The 15,730-nt window shown below is 37.9% G+C and overlaps 1 protein-coding gene across 1 annotated transcript; it reads right to left on the bottom strand.

The window, feature by feature from the left end:
* Nucleotides 1-771: 771 nt before the first annotated feature.
* On the bottom strand, nucleotides 772-3,803 carry LOC103709348 (trimethyltridecatetraene synthase-like). The gene is given in 3 exon segments (XM_039129478.1): nucleotides 772-1,553; nucleotides 2,852-2,958; nucleotides 2,961-3,803. Coding segments are annotated over 3 exon segments (1,518 nt in total). The 5' UTR covers nucleotides 3,742-3,803; the 3' UTR covers nucleotides 772-923.
* Nucleotides 3,804-15,730: the final 11,927 nt, after the last annotated feature.

The raw sequence follows: 15,730 nt of genomic DNA, 5'->3' as shown, positions 1-15,730 counted from the left end.
AATGAAGAGTTTACAGCCGAACTCACCCCAAATCACTATGGATTCTCTCTCTCTAAGCTTCTCTAAAGAGAGAAGCTCTGAGAAATTCCTCCCCCTTCGCTTTTTCCTTCCCCACAGAGAGAAAGAAGTTCTGTGGGGCTCCGGTGAGAAATTTCATTTGCTCAACTAAGAAAGGGTAGCTGCATTTAGTGTAATATGTCATACATATACCCCTACTCTGGTTTGCCATTTGTCTCAACCTAATTCTTTCGATGTAATCGTTACAACCTTCTCATACAAAGGACTGTTGCCCTCATAAGCAATTTTTTTCACTTATATTTTTTGGGATATCTACGGCAACTCTTTCTGAGGGCACTTCGGTAAACAGAGTTTCTCTTGGGTAATTTCATCCAACTAATAAAAAGAGGACAGAAAATGTCAATTTTGTCTTAGATGATATTGGGAAGTAGGCAAGTGTCCCCAGCTGGGGCGAACCTGTTACTGAGAGTAGGACCGTGATTCAGATGCTGAAGCCTTGGAGCTATTCCTTAGAAGGTCCCTAGCAACTAGTCAAGGAATCTAGAAAGCAAGAAGGCCAGTACAGAGTATATCATAAAATCAGTATGAGGTTTCCACTTTCCGAAGCGCAGATCTTCTGAACATTTGGACATTCTCAAGGCTTATGATCTGACTAAGAATATCAAAAAGTTAAAGAGTTGGTGTAAATTTGAAGTCTCGATATTTGTTTATCAAGTGCTGATTGATCTTGTACTCCCTTTGTTGCTAGGCTCCTTTTAAACAAGCTCTTTATTCATGTAACTCAGTTTCGACATCATGACCATATAGCAAGCGTCCATCATTCACTCTTTTAACATGAACCTAATACGAGCAAACACACACACTTCTACTATAATTATCTAGACTGTTTTATGAAGGATATCAGATCACACCGCATAGAGATGTGCAGGGAGCTTTGGCTCAATGACCGCCTCGAGCGGCACCTTCCTAGGTGTTGACAGCCCATAGATCTCCTCCATGCTCAGCTCCTCGACCTTCACCCCCTCCGGCAGCTTCCATGCAAACCCATGCAGCAGATTGGCGAGGCTCACCTGGATCACCTTGAGACCGAGGGCATACCCGGGGCACATCCGCCGCCCGGAGCCGAACGGCAGAAGCTCGAAGTCCTGCCCCTTGATGTCGACGCTGCTTCCTATGAACCGCTCCGGGCGGAACTCATCCGGTGCGTCCCATATCGCGGGGTCTCGCGCGATGGTCCACATGTTAACCAGCACACGAGTCCCGGCAGGGATGTCGTAGCCGGCGACGGTGCAGTCCTCGCGGGCCAGCCGTGGGGGAAGTATGGGTGCAACAGGGTGCATTCTCATGGTCTCCTTCATGATGGCCTCGATGTAGGGGAGTTTGCGCATGTCTTTCTCCTCCACCCACCTGTCTCTCCCGATCTCCCGGTCTAGCTCCTCTGTGGCCTTCTCGAGGAGTTTGGGATGTTTCAAGAGCTCGGAAATAGCCCATTCTACGGTCACAGCAGAGCTTTCTGTTCCACCGGCGAGCAGGTCCTGGACCAAGTGGAGAAAGAGAAACTATTAGACATTGAGAGGAAAAAAAAAATGTCCAAAGAATTATTTGTGCACGCGCAAAAATAGCTGTGATATTCAATGACGACGGCATGAAAGAACTTAGGATATAATACCAGAGAGTAAGGAAACAATGGAGCAAGGGCAGCGAGTAAGTGCCTTGGAGAACCACAGCTCCTCGTCCACTGGTTTGAGAACAGGGGAAGAAGCGTTCTATTTTTTTTTTATCAAAATGGTATTTCATTTTCAATAAATTAAAATCGAGTATATCATGCCAAGTCAAAGAAAAGTAAACATTGCAATAATTGGGAAACACCAATTCGACTCGTCCAAATAACGTGTTCAGAGTGGCGAGCGATATATGAGACAATTGAGTCTCCAAAAATGTTCTGGTTTAAGGTTGGCCCCAGGGTCTCTGGGTCAATACTTTGGCCATCCCACCAGTTAAGACCACTATTGTGGAGCTGGTGGTGTGTCTTTTTGACTGAAAGGGAGGCAAGATTTTGTGGGTGGTTGTGTCGGTGATGCACACGCGTCTACATGGATTTTGCACCACGAGTTCACGCTATTGCGGGGTGGACACCACCGTACAGTCTTTTACGAACGAAAGTACGGAGTATGACTCCTACACTAACCAAACAAGAGTAATTTTCTGTAGGGAATTCAATCATGCGTGTGTGGACACCAGAGTGTCTCTGCACCTGCAAACGGCTATTATTACGTACTCACACCACCATGCGCGGGTTCCCAAAACCCGTGAAAAAGAGGCTTGGCACGAGATTGTCCCAAGCAACTCTTTCTAAATAGCCGTCTGTGGACAGAGAGTTCTCGATGGACATCTATACAGGCATGCAAGTTAAATATTATCCTCCTAAGTCACCGAAAAAAAAAATGTTATCATCGTAAACAGTAAACTGTATCGACTCCTCGTTGCCATGTTGGATGGATGAATTGACCGCTGAACGGATGTTGATAAGTAGAATGACTTTTAGAAAATATGATTTATTCACTGTCCATAAATCAAGTTTTTTTCATCGTTAGTCAAATCTTTTGGATATTATGATTATTTTTTAAATTTCAGGAGAGGCACAGAAACCGAGAAACCCTTTAGGGCTAGGCCCTCTGAGCTGTGTGTCGTCATGCCTCCTCCAAATGAGGGTGGCACGAGAGTACAGGCATGCTGGTTGGTACGTTCGTTCCAAGACGCTGCTCCTCAAACGGTTAGTCGGACTAAAACAAAAACAAGGGAAACCAAGAAAAAAAGAAAGGGAAAATTTTACCTGAGTGAAGGCCTTGACGCCATGCCTCTCGATCTTGACCTCCAAACTTGGATCCTCGGCTTGCTGCAAGAGCACATCTACCATGTCCTTGGCCACAAAACCCTCCCCTCCCTCAGCCTCCTCTCTTTATGCTCATCGAGTACGTGCTCGAGAAATATATCGAACTTCTTGCTAAGCTCCTTCATCCTCTTGATGTACCCTTGCAAGTCCAGGAAATCCAACCAGGGTATATAGTCTCCAATGTTCACCACCCCATTCAGCAAGAACAGCTCTTCTATCATCTTTCTGAACTCCTCCGCGGACTCCGAATCGTCCAAGTACTTCCTCCCGAGCACCATCCTGCTTATAACATCAAGACTAACAGTGGAGAGATAGTCTTTCAGGGTGATGGTCCTCCCCGAGGCCTGGTAGAGGTCGCGGAGGAGCAACCGCATCTCCTCGACTCTTATGTACTCATAGGAGTCGAGTCGTTTGGCACTGAAGAGCTCCATGAGGCACATCTTGCGAGCTTGGCGCCAGTAGGGGCCATAGGGGGACCAAGTGATGTCGGAGTAGTCGTAGGTGGTGTACTTGCCGGCGGCCAACTTGGGGCGGGAGGCGAGGTTGAGGTCATGGGTTTTTAAGAAGAGTTTGGCCATGGAGACCGAGGAGCCAACGACGACGGGGACGGAACCGAAGCGGAGCTGCACGATGGGGCCGTACTTTTGGGCGAGGGCGTGGATGGAGCGGTGGGGGAGGGCGCCGATGAGGTTGAGGTTGCCAATAATGGGCCATGGCCTTGGCCCTGGGGGAAGGTTTAGCCTACGTCGATGGCTGCGTAAAAGAGTTTTGAGGAGGAGGATGGATGCTAATATGGCTGCCAGGGATATGGCCCGTGGGATGGTCTCCATTGCAATTGGAAATGGCAGCAGCAGAGTATGAGGAGGAGGTGGTGGTAGTGGTTGGTTGGCTGTGGTGGAGATGGGAGCTTGGGTGTGCTAGTATTTATAGATGGAGAAAGCTGCCCTGTTGATCTAAGGCTTTTAATGTTTGCTTCCTATGCACAAAAGCTCAATGAATGTGTTCAGATTATTCTTAAAGAAGACTAGTAATTTGTTAGTTTTTGCATCGATAATAAAAAACTACACGCGCCTGTGTTTGCTTCTACATTTGGGAAATTCATTAGAAGTTCTCATCATAGTAGTGGGAATTTCTTGTCTCTTACGATAGGGTAAAATATTTTATAGGAAGGGGACTTTTATAAAACAAAATAACTTATAGGAAGGGTTCCCTGGTTTGGTTCTCATACATACAATTCAGGTACGTCAGCTGGGTGACGACTAGATATCCACAGTTTCTCAACGTCAGCAGAAATTTTAAAAAAAAAAAATAATGGTAGGGCGGGCGCAGTTGGTAAGGAGGGAGGTGGTAACGTACAACTCAAGATTTCAAATAATAATTATATTATCAGGAACCGCACAAACATGTATTAAGTTAGATCGGCTATGTAGCACGTAGATTTTAGATTTATTTATGCGGAACGAAAAACCCAAAAAGCAACCTCTAACTAGTCTATTTGAATGCAATTCTAGAATATTTGCTTCATTTATAGCATTATCATAACGGCTATAATAATTTCAAGCTTCCTGTAATCATAAGAAAATAAATATGGCCGTTATTGTAATGCATGATTGTATTGATTTTTTAGTATTTTTTCAATTATATCGATTCTCTCAATATGATAGTATTTGTTTTCAAAATTCAAACTTTTTTATTAGTTTGCTCTAAATATTTATATGTTCTTAAAAAATGCATTTTATCGGTATTAATTGAGAAAATAACATTATATTGTTTTTTATTATTTTCTGTTCTCACTAAATTCGGACCGAGGTCGGAGTGCGGCTTGAACTACTCTGAGGTCAGCTGGAGACAAACTGAGTAAGCTAGTAGGGGCATTAGTTGTCGGTCTCCTCGGGAGATGCCCTGCAAAAAATCTACTTGCCGAAGAATTTCCAGCAGAAGATCTTTTGATGCCTAAGTAAAAATAGAGAGGCAATAGTATAGAAGAAAAACAGATTTCAGCAGAGTGTGGTGCTTTGTGAATAATATCGGGTGCGTGTTATTGCATGTGATTGTATACTTGAGGTCCCTCAAGCTATCCCTTTATATAGGGGAGCATGTTTGTCATTACCCAGGCAGTCGTGCGTGTATTGATGACCAAGTATGAGCTGGTGGCCGCGGAATGCGAGTCAGTTCGCGAGGGCAACGCGCAATGCTGGTCGGGCGCAGAATATAGTGCTGTCACGACTGCGGGCTGCTAGGGTCATCAGTTGTTAGGAGTGTCAACCCCTATCGGCAAGTGTCGAATAGGCTTCTCGGTCAGAGGTGGAGTTGCTCACTTTGATCAGTTTACTCTTCGGTCGGAACCGAAGTTGCTCTTCTTGGTCGGGGCCAAAATTGTCAAGGTCAGTCAATCCGAGATTGTAATGTTCAATATTTTCTTCATCACTTGCTCACTACTTTTAAGACCTTGCCTTATCTTAGTTTGGGCGAAGTCGAGTCGTCACCTCGATCAAGGACAAGACCTTTGTTAGGGGTATTAAATGTGTTGACCGGCCTTTTCGAAGCATCGCCACATCCGGGGTGTCTCGAGATATCATCATTGCGGGGTTTTCTTCGAGGCATTATTACTACTTAAATCTTGGTGGATCACCATGCGAAGATTTAAAATAATTATTATATTACGAGGAACCACTCCAAATCGGCTATGTACTAAATAAATTTTAAATTTATTTATATAGATCGAAGAAACCCAAAAAGCAATCTCTAACTAATTTTTTTGAATGTAATACTAGAATAATTGTTCCATTTATAGTATTATCATAACTGCTATAATAATTTCAAGCTCCCTATTATATGTAACTATAAGAAAATAAACATGGTTGTCATTGTAATGCATAATCATATTAATTTTTCAGTGACTTTTTTTTTTCAATTGTATCAGTTCTCTCAATAAGATAGTATTTGTTTTCAAGATGCAAACTTTTTTGCATCAGTTTTCTCAAAAAAAAAAAAGAGTACATTTTTATCAATTAGCATTAATCGAGAAAATAACATTATAATTATTATTTTATTATTTTTATCATAGAAGGGAGTTAAACTTAATGTGTCGTTGACATTTTTATTTTCTATTTAAACTTTATGAGTTAGTTGGTTAGTCTATAGAAGGTCGACAAAATAATTATAATTTTTTGCTAAATACCCCCCTCTTTTATTTTGACATTTTCATGTATTACCCATTGTTTCGTAGCCCTTATCTTTAAAAATTACCATCAATGTTTATTTTAAGAAACCATTAATCTATAACCCGAATGTTGAATTTTAAAAGGCTGGGGTAGGTGTCTGCCACTCACACACCTCTCTTTTTCTATAGGTCTACATCACGAGTCTTCCGCGTGAGAAGTTCTTGTCGCCTTGGAGGAATCTTAGGACTCAGCCTGGCGTGCGTCCGGTGTGTACATGAAATAATTCTCAGGCCACATTATTTGAAAAGAAGTTTCACCGTTCAGAGAAATTGGTCTTGTACCCCTTCTTGCCCAGTTCAAAAGGGCTCTCCAAAGAGTGGAGAATCTCTCCAATATGCAACTGAAATGGAGAGTTCAACTAATCCATCTTAGGGCATTCGCATAAGATATGATCCTTGGTGATTGAGTGAGTTGGGATATACATGTGTTTTGAACCCTATGAATCACAATATCCTGCAATGCACGAAAAATTTATGATTGAGAATTGGACCTCACCTGTTTGAGTCATAAAGTACAAGAAATTCTTACTTACTTGCCAAAGCATATTGTTTTATCATGATAAATTTATTTAAGCTTGGATTACAATGGTATGAACTTGCTTGGATTAACGAGTGCATGTCAAAAAGCACTTGATTAGCCACTAAGTCTTGGTCCGCCACTACTGCAAAAAAAAAAAAAAGCACAAAATTTTACGACTGGGTCTTCCCCTTCTAGCTACTGCTAATATCTTTTCAAGCAACGCTCCAATGATGTGCGGATTTTGGTCCAACCGCTCTTTCCATTGCCATTCCCATACGTTGGAATGGGATGGGGCAGGATTCCCATGGCCCATTTTGTTTCTTTTCTTCCATTCACACAAGGTGTGATTCACACCTTTGTCGTCTTTTCTTCGCTCCTCAACTTTTTGTATAAATCCTTTTCATTCGTATGATGCCAAGATCAAAGATGGCAATTTATGACTCAAACCATCAACTTGACCCTGAAATGACTCATTTTAAGTAGGTTCGAGTTTGATATAAGTGGGTTTGAGTCACAAATGAGTCAACCTGTCTAGACCGATTTATCAAGCAGGTTGTTTTCAGATTTAGATCTTAAACCCATTTAACCTATTTTGATCCATTATGATCTAACTTATTTAATTTGTATAAGATTTTTTTAATATATTTAAAGCTTGCTTAATCTGTTTTCTGTCCCGTTTAACTTGACTCGCTTAATATAGTTAACTCGTTTAAATTCATTTAATTCGTCAAAAAACCTGCATAATCTATTTAATTTGATCCAACCTGTTTATAAATGGGCTATACAAGTTGGATTGCATGTTTAAAGAATAGGCCGGGTTCAAATCTAAATCTTTGACCTATATAATAAATAGGTCGGATTTGGGTTGATAAATTTTTGATCTAACCCACATTCGACCTGACTCAATTGCCAACCCTAACGGAGACCCATCCTTTTTATTAGGGGTAAAAAACAAGCCATTTTTAGATCTTATCTAGTAAAGTCAAAATTATAATAAGATAGTTTATATCTATTAAGTCCGACAAAAAGCTTGAACCTTGATGTTGCCTATGTTCTTGATGAGCTAAACCAGCCAAAACACATTGGGTCCATGAGTTATTAAATGGACTAACTTAAGAACCAAATTTATTTGTTAGTCCTACTAAATTCCTACTGAAGTATTTTCCTTGGCCCTAGCCTAATCAATTCTTACAGTTGAATCCTTACCCAGTCCCCTTTATGATGGCCTTGGAGGGAAATTGGTGTAATTTCTACACACACCGTTCTTTTAGATCTTCAATTTCTTTCCTTAAGGAAAATAATTGCTCGTAGTTTCTTTTTTTTTTTTTTTGTAGGTATACCCTCCTAAATATATAAAATTGCATGAATACCCTCGTAAAATTACTATTTACATGCATTTTCTTCTTTTTGTTTTGCATATGTACTCATATCATCTAACATTATTAAAAAATAAATGGTATGAGTATATATATAAAGAATGGTATACTTGCAAAATAAGTATTTTATGAGAATATACATGCAAATAAAAATTTTATGAGGGTATTCATATAATTTTGTATATTTTAGAGGGTATAGATGCAAAACTCTTCATGCATTTATGGGATATTATGAATAATCAATTTAATAAGAAGAAACTTGTATCCAACTTGTTTATGTTACATAAACCCTACATAATTCAACAGTCCAATTAGTGTTTCATTTGTCAATTAATACCTTAACATGTGTAATAGACAAGATCAGAAATAATCAGAAATAGGAGATCTAGGTTTGCACATCCAAACAAATGGAGAAAGTAGGGAGAAGAAATTTAACTGGGGAAGATATATACATTGATAAATCCTAAACAGGTTAGCTCTTCTTGCTATCAAATTTACTTGTAAGAAAAAAACACCTGCTAATTTTAATATCACCAGCGAGGAGTGGTCTTTTGTGGTCTCATCACCAGGAAGGAAGAGGTGGAACATCGTGAGGTTTTGGCAATGGATGGCTTCAGTAGGGACGGTTGTTAGGCTTGATATTCTTGCGGGATTGGGCCTGTTGGCCGATATTGCCCATATCTTCTCAGAGCCTACCATTTCCAACTTAAATCCCAACCTGTGAACTTGTTGGTCTCTTGAAAAAAAAAAGTTTGCATAGGAATCCTTTTTTATTTTTCTACCAACAGGATTCAGGCTAAGGGATGTTGGATTAGTAATGATCATGCTCAAATGGCCTTGAGAGTCTACGAATTTAAAAGAAAATTCAGTCCCAATTTTACAGGATTATCTAAATGGACTTGAGAGTCTATGGATATTGCGATTGTTGCTTGGGCCTCTTCTTTATTATATTTATCATTTTCTTTGCATGCTGTACATTTCTGGGGGTGGGGGGAGCTTGGTCCCCTAATTTAATCGACACCTGCGCGTTTCGAACCCGGGCAACTCGAGCGGAATTATCGCCCCCTTACCACCAGGCTACTATCTTGGTGGCATTCCATCTCTTTCGAAATCAAGGTGTTTCTCACCATTTTGCTTGAAAAATGTGAAATGTGGGTTTCTCAACTGCACCTGAAGTTCGAAGGTGTCCTGCTTGGTTAAGGTTTTGCATAATTAAAAGAACCAATTTAGAGACTAAGAACCTAGCTTGAAATAATTTCTAGCTAAGATTGAAAGTGGGCAGATTCTATTATGTCTAGTTAAACATGGCTAAGTATAAATAAGTTAAAGAAACTTGTTATTTATATTCAATTGTCCCTAATTGACGAAGGGTTTATTCATCAATAGAACTATTAATTATTAGATAGAGTCATACATGTACATAAAGCTCTCGTTGGAACTAAATAATCAAGTTAGGACTCGGACAGGGCTGGTACACTCAGGTTTAAGGATACCATTTGCCCGGGTTTGGTTTGGCTACTGCCCAACCTAAACACAGAATCATTAAGGTTCAGGTTTAGACTTTGATCTAAATATTACCCCTACAAAAATTAAGTCATGTCCGTGGATACGTAGAAACATTGAAGATATTTGGGAAAACCTATCGTCTCCATGGTTATATTTGGTTTCATATGAGTATTAATATTTCAAAATCTCAATTTTCTTTGTTCTGTTGAAGTATGTTCTTAATGACAAAATCTCAAAATATAACTAATAAATTTTGACAAAAAATGATGACAATATAACAGGGAGAACTCTACATTATTTGCTGGAAAAACTATCTAGGTATATATGATACAAGTCCAGGACGAGTCTGGCGTATTGAACCCCATCCATAATGTTTTCATGAGCCTATTTCTCGAACAATAGCTGACTCATTGGGATCTAAATTGATTTTAGGCTCTTTAATGATAATTTTTCAACCATTTGCCACAAACAAGATCATCGCTAATGTTTGCCTTTAACAGCCACTTGCGTTTCGTCGCTAAATATAATAGTTCTTTTGATGGCTTTATATTTTTATCACTAAAATATTTTGCGGCAGAGCTTTAGTGACCCCCTAGCGGTGAAATATTTTTGATTACTAAAATTTTAGCGCCGGAGGTAAAAAAAATTTAAATTATTTATTTGATTAGGACCCACATGTTAGTGAGAGTGTGATTTCAGACCTCGGAAAAGTATTCAAAATAATTTTTAATGAAAATATATTTTATGCTGAAAATGACAGTACGGTGAAACGTGATACAAGCCCACCAGTGGTCATCGAGATTGACGAATGCAATTGCTGACATATGATGACCACCAGTGATTATGATTGATATTTCCTGCAAGGTAGTAGGCGGGGAAACGTGATGCAAGTCCACCACCGGTCATCGTCATTGACGAACACTAATTTTGTGCAATTGCCGACATATGATGACCACTAGTGCTTATATGATTGATATTTCTTGCAAGATGGTATATACTACAGAAACTTCTAGTACTGATGAGTGATGGTGCTTTTCAATAAATTTGCCGACATGAAAAACTTCTTGCAAGATAGTATATACTATAGAAACTTCTAGTACTACAGAAACTTCTAGTTGCTACTGCATATTTTAATGATGCTTTAAAGCGTCGTCAGCATATTTTTTTTTATTTTTTTTTTAATTTTTAAAATTCTGTATACAAATATATGCACCAAACACATACAAGAAGCCACATAATAATACATGTAATATATATAGAAATAGTGAATATTCATATTATCAAATATGATTACATTTACATTATTAATTATGATTGAAAGTTAATTTTAAAACTCAATATATTTCGAAAAATATAAAAAATATCCACATAAAACTCTTTTAAAAAAATTCTAAGGGCTATCAGGGGTCGATGGTAGTATAATCATCATCTTTACGATTACTGGAAGTATCCAAAACCTATAAGAAAAGAAAAAAAACTTTAGAAGTTAAGAATACGAAAATCACAAGGTTTTATAAATCATTAAGCTCATAAATATATGATAATTATGTAAAATATTCAAATAGATGTAGTTATTTACTTGAGGAGGGATAAACCTAAAAAATAAAGATGCAATCTAGTTAAGCTGAGCCCTTAAAGATTGTATTTATGTATGATGGCTCTGCATCATCTCCTTCATCTCTGTCTGATGGCTCTGCCTCATCACCTCCAACTCTGTCTTCAGACTATGAATTTCTGCAGTGCTACTACTATGTCTGGCATCTTAGGTATATCAGTTCACTGTAGACAACTGAGTTGAGATAACTTCAATGCCATAACCCCTCATTGGACCATAATGCTTCGGTTTCATCAATTTGACGAACATCTGAGCTTCGACGTGACTGGTCTCACCAAATGATGATGACTCTCCGATACGCTTTGCAATAAGGAATATAGTCCTATCCTATATTTTAGAAAAAAGTTGTCACGTATTTCATACAATGAAAAAATGAACTACAAATCGTTGCATAAATCGATTATCAATACATACAACTATCTCTCTCGACTCCTTCCAAAAAAAGTTGCCATCTCAGTAGCTATGAGTTATCGTGTAGAACTCCATCTCACAAAGCTTCCTCTGATGCTCTTCAATCTCCAATAAAAAGTATATATTATATGATATATCATTCATGATACATGATATATGATAGAAGATATATGATTCATGGTATACATTATATGATTTATTATATGCATTATGATGCATGATACATAGTTTAATATAAAGATTAAAGTTTCAAGTTGTCGTAAAGAAGTCAGAGAGTTTTAGTAAGGCTCATAAGTATCATGATACATGGTATACGATGCATGATATATAGTTTTATTAAGAAGCATAAGTGTTTCAATATAAAACAAAGAATAATCGGCTAAGAAGAGTTTCAATATAAATATTTGATTGAATAGTTTGAAATATGACAAATAGTTTTAAAGAAACATATCGATTTATTTCTATGCCTTACATAATTCTATCCAAATTCTGAACTCCATCCAAATATTTTTTGCTGGACCTCAACTTTTTTATCTAACTTTTGTCCATCTATTGAAATACTAATTGAACTGTACCTTATCTAATAAAGATAAACAAAATTAAATATTTAATATTATATTTCATAAAAATTTATAAGAAAAAGAATTTAGCAACTGACATAGATTTTATAAACTTTGATTGTAGTATGTGTATTAAAATCTCAACGCATGACCCATTTAGTTGGTAAAAAATGAGAGGACAAAAATTTTCATTCTTACCGATGCATGCCAACCACATAATACAAGTATCCACTATTTAACAGTGGTTAGATTTATACAAGTCATAGATTTATGCAGCTTAGAGCAACAACATTTGTTGTTGACATGCAATTCACTAAATTGAGTTAAACTTAGACCTTGTATGGTACTTTTAAATAGTTGAAATAAGTCAAACAACAAGATCTTATTATTTTCAGAGTATTTATACCACCTTTTGCATTCACCAATTAATAGGCAAGTGCACCAATTATTTTTCACATCTCGTACACTTTTATTTGGCTATTCAATTATTATTATGAACTTATGATGAACTTCTATGTGTATATTTCCCCAGCTCTGTTTTAAAAGGAAAGTTGAACATAGGAAAAATGCATTAGAGAGAATCTGAATGATTTAAGTTACTTTATCTGACAAGCATTTATATGTCTGTGTTCTTCGCTTACCATTGTACTTTATGTTTTCTGTGCATTCTTGCTATTTCGGCTACTTTATGATGAAAATGATGGCGTCAGAAGTTATGTGAGATTTAAAATTACTTATCTACTGTTTAGCATCTCAGATTGAAGTGTAAACATTAATTTTGCTAACCCGGGGGATGTAGTTTTATTCTTATGATCTGTGTTTTGGGATAAAAACAGTTTGTAGATTTTATTCTTGTAGCAAAATATATCAACTTCTAGAGGTTTCTCGGGGCTAATACATTGGTTTCTCGGTTTGTACATCAACACTCTATTACCACGTAGAATCACAGCAATCAAGCTCTGGAAGTGTTTTAGACAGTATAGCCAGGTGACATTTTTATTCATTAGGGATTTATGTATGGTCCAATGAACAAGATGAATATATGAAGCCAAGACCCTATCAATTTGTGTAAATCTAGTAATTTTGCATAGAGCAAAGCTGAGGCAAATAGATTGCAAAAATGTGGCCACGAATAATTTATAGAGGAGTGAGTTACTTGAGATCTGTGGGGTGGCAATAGCGTCGTCGCCACCAAATGTTGATGGTCGGTCGGAGTTTCGAAGAAGACTGCAGAACGACGATGGCTACAAGCGAAAAGGAGGAGGAGAAGGAGGATGAGGAGAAGCTCCGGTGGCGGGCTCTCTAGAGGAGGAGGATGAGGAGAAGCCCCAGTGGAGGCCTCTCTAGAGGAGGAGGAGGATGAGGAGAAGCTCCGGTGGAGGGCTTGAAAGAAAATTTGGGCTCTCCAGTGGATAGGGATTTGGGAAATATATGGCTTCCGACGACGTTTATAACCATCGTTTTGTTATTGAATTCCAACGACGTTTAATCGTGTCATCTAATATCGCCGACGTTCATGTGTGCCGGCTAATTCTTGGCTTCCGACAATGCTTACCAAAAAGCGCTAAGAAAACCATGTGCTATATTACCAATGTTTTTAAGCGTCGTAATCTACCGACGCTAATAAAAGCATCGGCAAATGTTAGCGCAGTAGCCAAATTGCCGATGCTTCTTTCTAGCATCGGTAGATTAACCGTATCCCATTTTTCCTGTAGTGTATATGAAAATCAATTAGGGAGTGAAAACAATTAAACAAGCCATGGCACTTGCGCCATCTGTTGAGAACTGCAGGAAGTCGAACTCCAGAGATCTTGACATATAGTGAACCTAAATTTAAATATTTAGATTTTGAGCCCAATTATATATATTATTTTTGTTGTTTTGCTCTCTATTTGTTTCATGTAGAACTACACCTCAGATGTGTTTCTCAACAAACACACGCACCTCTCTTTCCTCGTCGATTTTATAATCCGTTTAGGGATGTGATGCCGGTGTCTAGGTGACATGTATTTATGATAAGATGGCAAATCTTGAGCATCCAACGGGATATGTCTTATTTGAAACATCCAACTAAATGGAAAACCGGTACATATATCATTGTGGCTATAAATCTTTAAGACTTGGAGCCTATCCTCTCTTCTTCTGTTTTAGCTTCTTATTAGATTCATCCAAAAGAATAATCAAATCAGAAAAGAAACAAGAGAAATAATAAGGAAAGACTTGGGAAAATATTTAAGCCAAAGATTTGCATAAGATAGATCCACTAAATTATCTAGCATACTGTCCATAATGGTACCAAAAATTAGCTACCAGGGAGTGTTCTGGTGCTGGGAAGCTTTTTCATAGAAATTTAGTCTATTTGGTGTGGTAGATAGATTGTCAAATGGGTAACACAAATAATGCAAGTAGTGAGGCATGAATTGGCGTGCGGTTGGATACTATACTCGTCGTCTTAATGCAAATTCTGGCTAGGTACGTATGAGGCTACACGCAATTTGCTGGTTAATACCGTGGCAATGCAGCCAAATTTTGAAGCCCATAAGTTTAAAACGCTATAGCCGGTGCTAGAGAATAGCATATGCTGTCGAAAAATCTCAAAATCAGCATGTTTGGCATTGCTTGTATTTTTTGAAATATTATTTTCTGAAAATATTAAATATTTTCGATATATTTATTATTTAGACTTATATTTTCATAGAAGAACTTTTGAATGATGTTACTAAATATTTATACTGTTCATTTTTTAAAAGAAAACATATTAAACAAAAAAAAACAAAACCAACTTCTCATAGGATCTATACGTTATGGCAATTTGCTCACTAATTAAGCAAAACTGCCCCACAGCAATAACTAGCAAACTAAGCCATATTTCCTAGTTGCTTATACCAAAAATAACAATTTTAATTAAAAGGAGGCTGGAATCAGATTCTTTTTTTTCTGGAATAATGGTCTCTTTTAATTCTACACCATTTGTCTATATGGGCCAAAATACTCTTGAGACAAAGCTATTCCTTCGAGGACCAAAGAAAGTAAGATTTAGAATAACTATCACAGCAGGAATAACTCTCTCTCCTCCACTTTTACATGTTCCCAAACAATGTGCAGCCCACGTAAATGTAGACCATAGTTTTATTTAACCTTTATTGTTGAAGAAAGAGAAGGCTTGTAAGTCATGCCGGGTCATGTAAAAAGAAAGAAAGGGAGACAATAGTTAGGGTTTGTTTGGAAAATCCAGCAGGATTAGGCTGGATTTTCTATAAGAATCGAGCATGTTTGTCTGCTCAGCCCATTTTTTCTTTTGAAGGCCTGTTCCAGTTTGGACCTAAATTCCATCAATGGTTCTATTGGACTACAAGATAAAAAAAAATCTATGAAGATTTTTTTTTGCTTTTTATACAATTTATGCTGGAGAGGGATTAGACTGATATGAGCCTTACTTAAATAGACTATTTGGGCCCTTACCTAAAAAGATTCTTAATTAATTTTCCAAACATGATCATAAACAAGCAAGCTCTTGTGCACGCATTTTAGTTCTAGGTCTTAATAAGTAATAAACTTGCTTCCCATCCCCCTACGCACGCTACTCGTTTCCATCCGAAAAAATAGCA

The sequence above is a fragment of the Phoenix dactylifera genome, chromosome 8, assembly GCF_009389715.1.
Source record: "Phoenix dactylifera cultivar Barhee BC4 chromosome 8, palm_55x_up_171113_PBpolish2nd_filt_p, whole genome shotgun sequence".
NCBI lineage: Eukaryota > Viridiplantae > Streptophyta > Magnoliopsida > Arecales > Arecaceae > Phoenix > Phoenix dactylifera.
The sequence above is the reverse complement of the archived record's forward strand: the minus strand, read 5'-3'. Positions and strand labels throughout refer to the sequence as shown.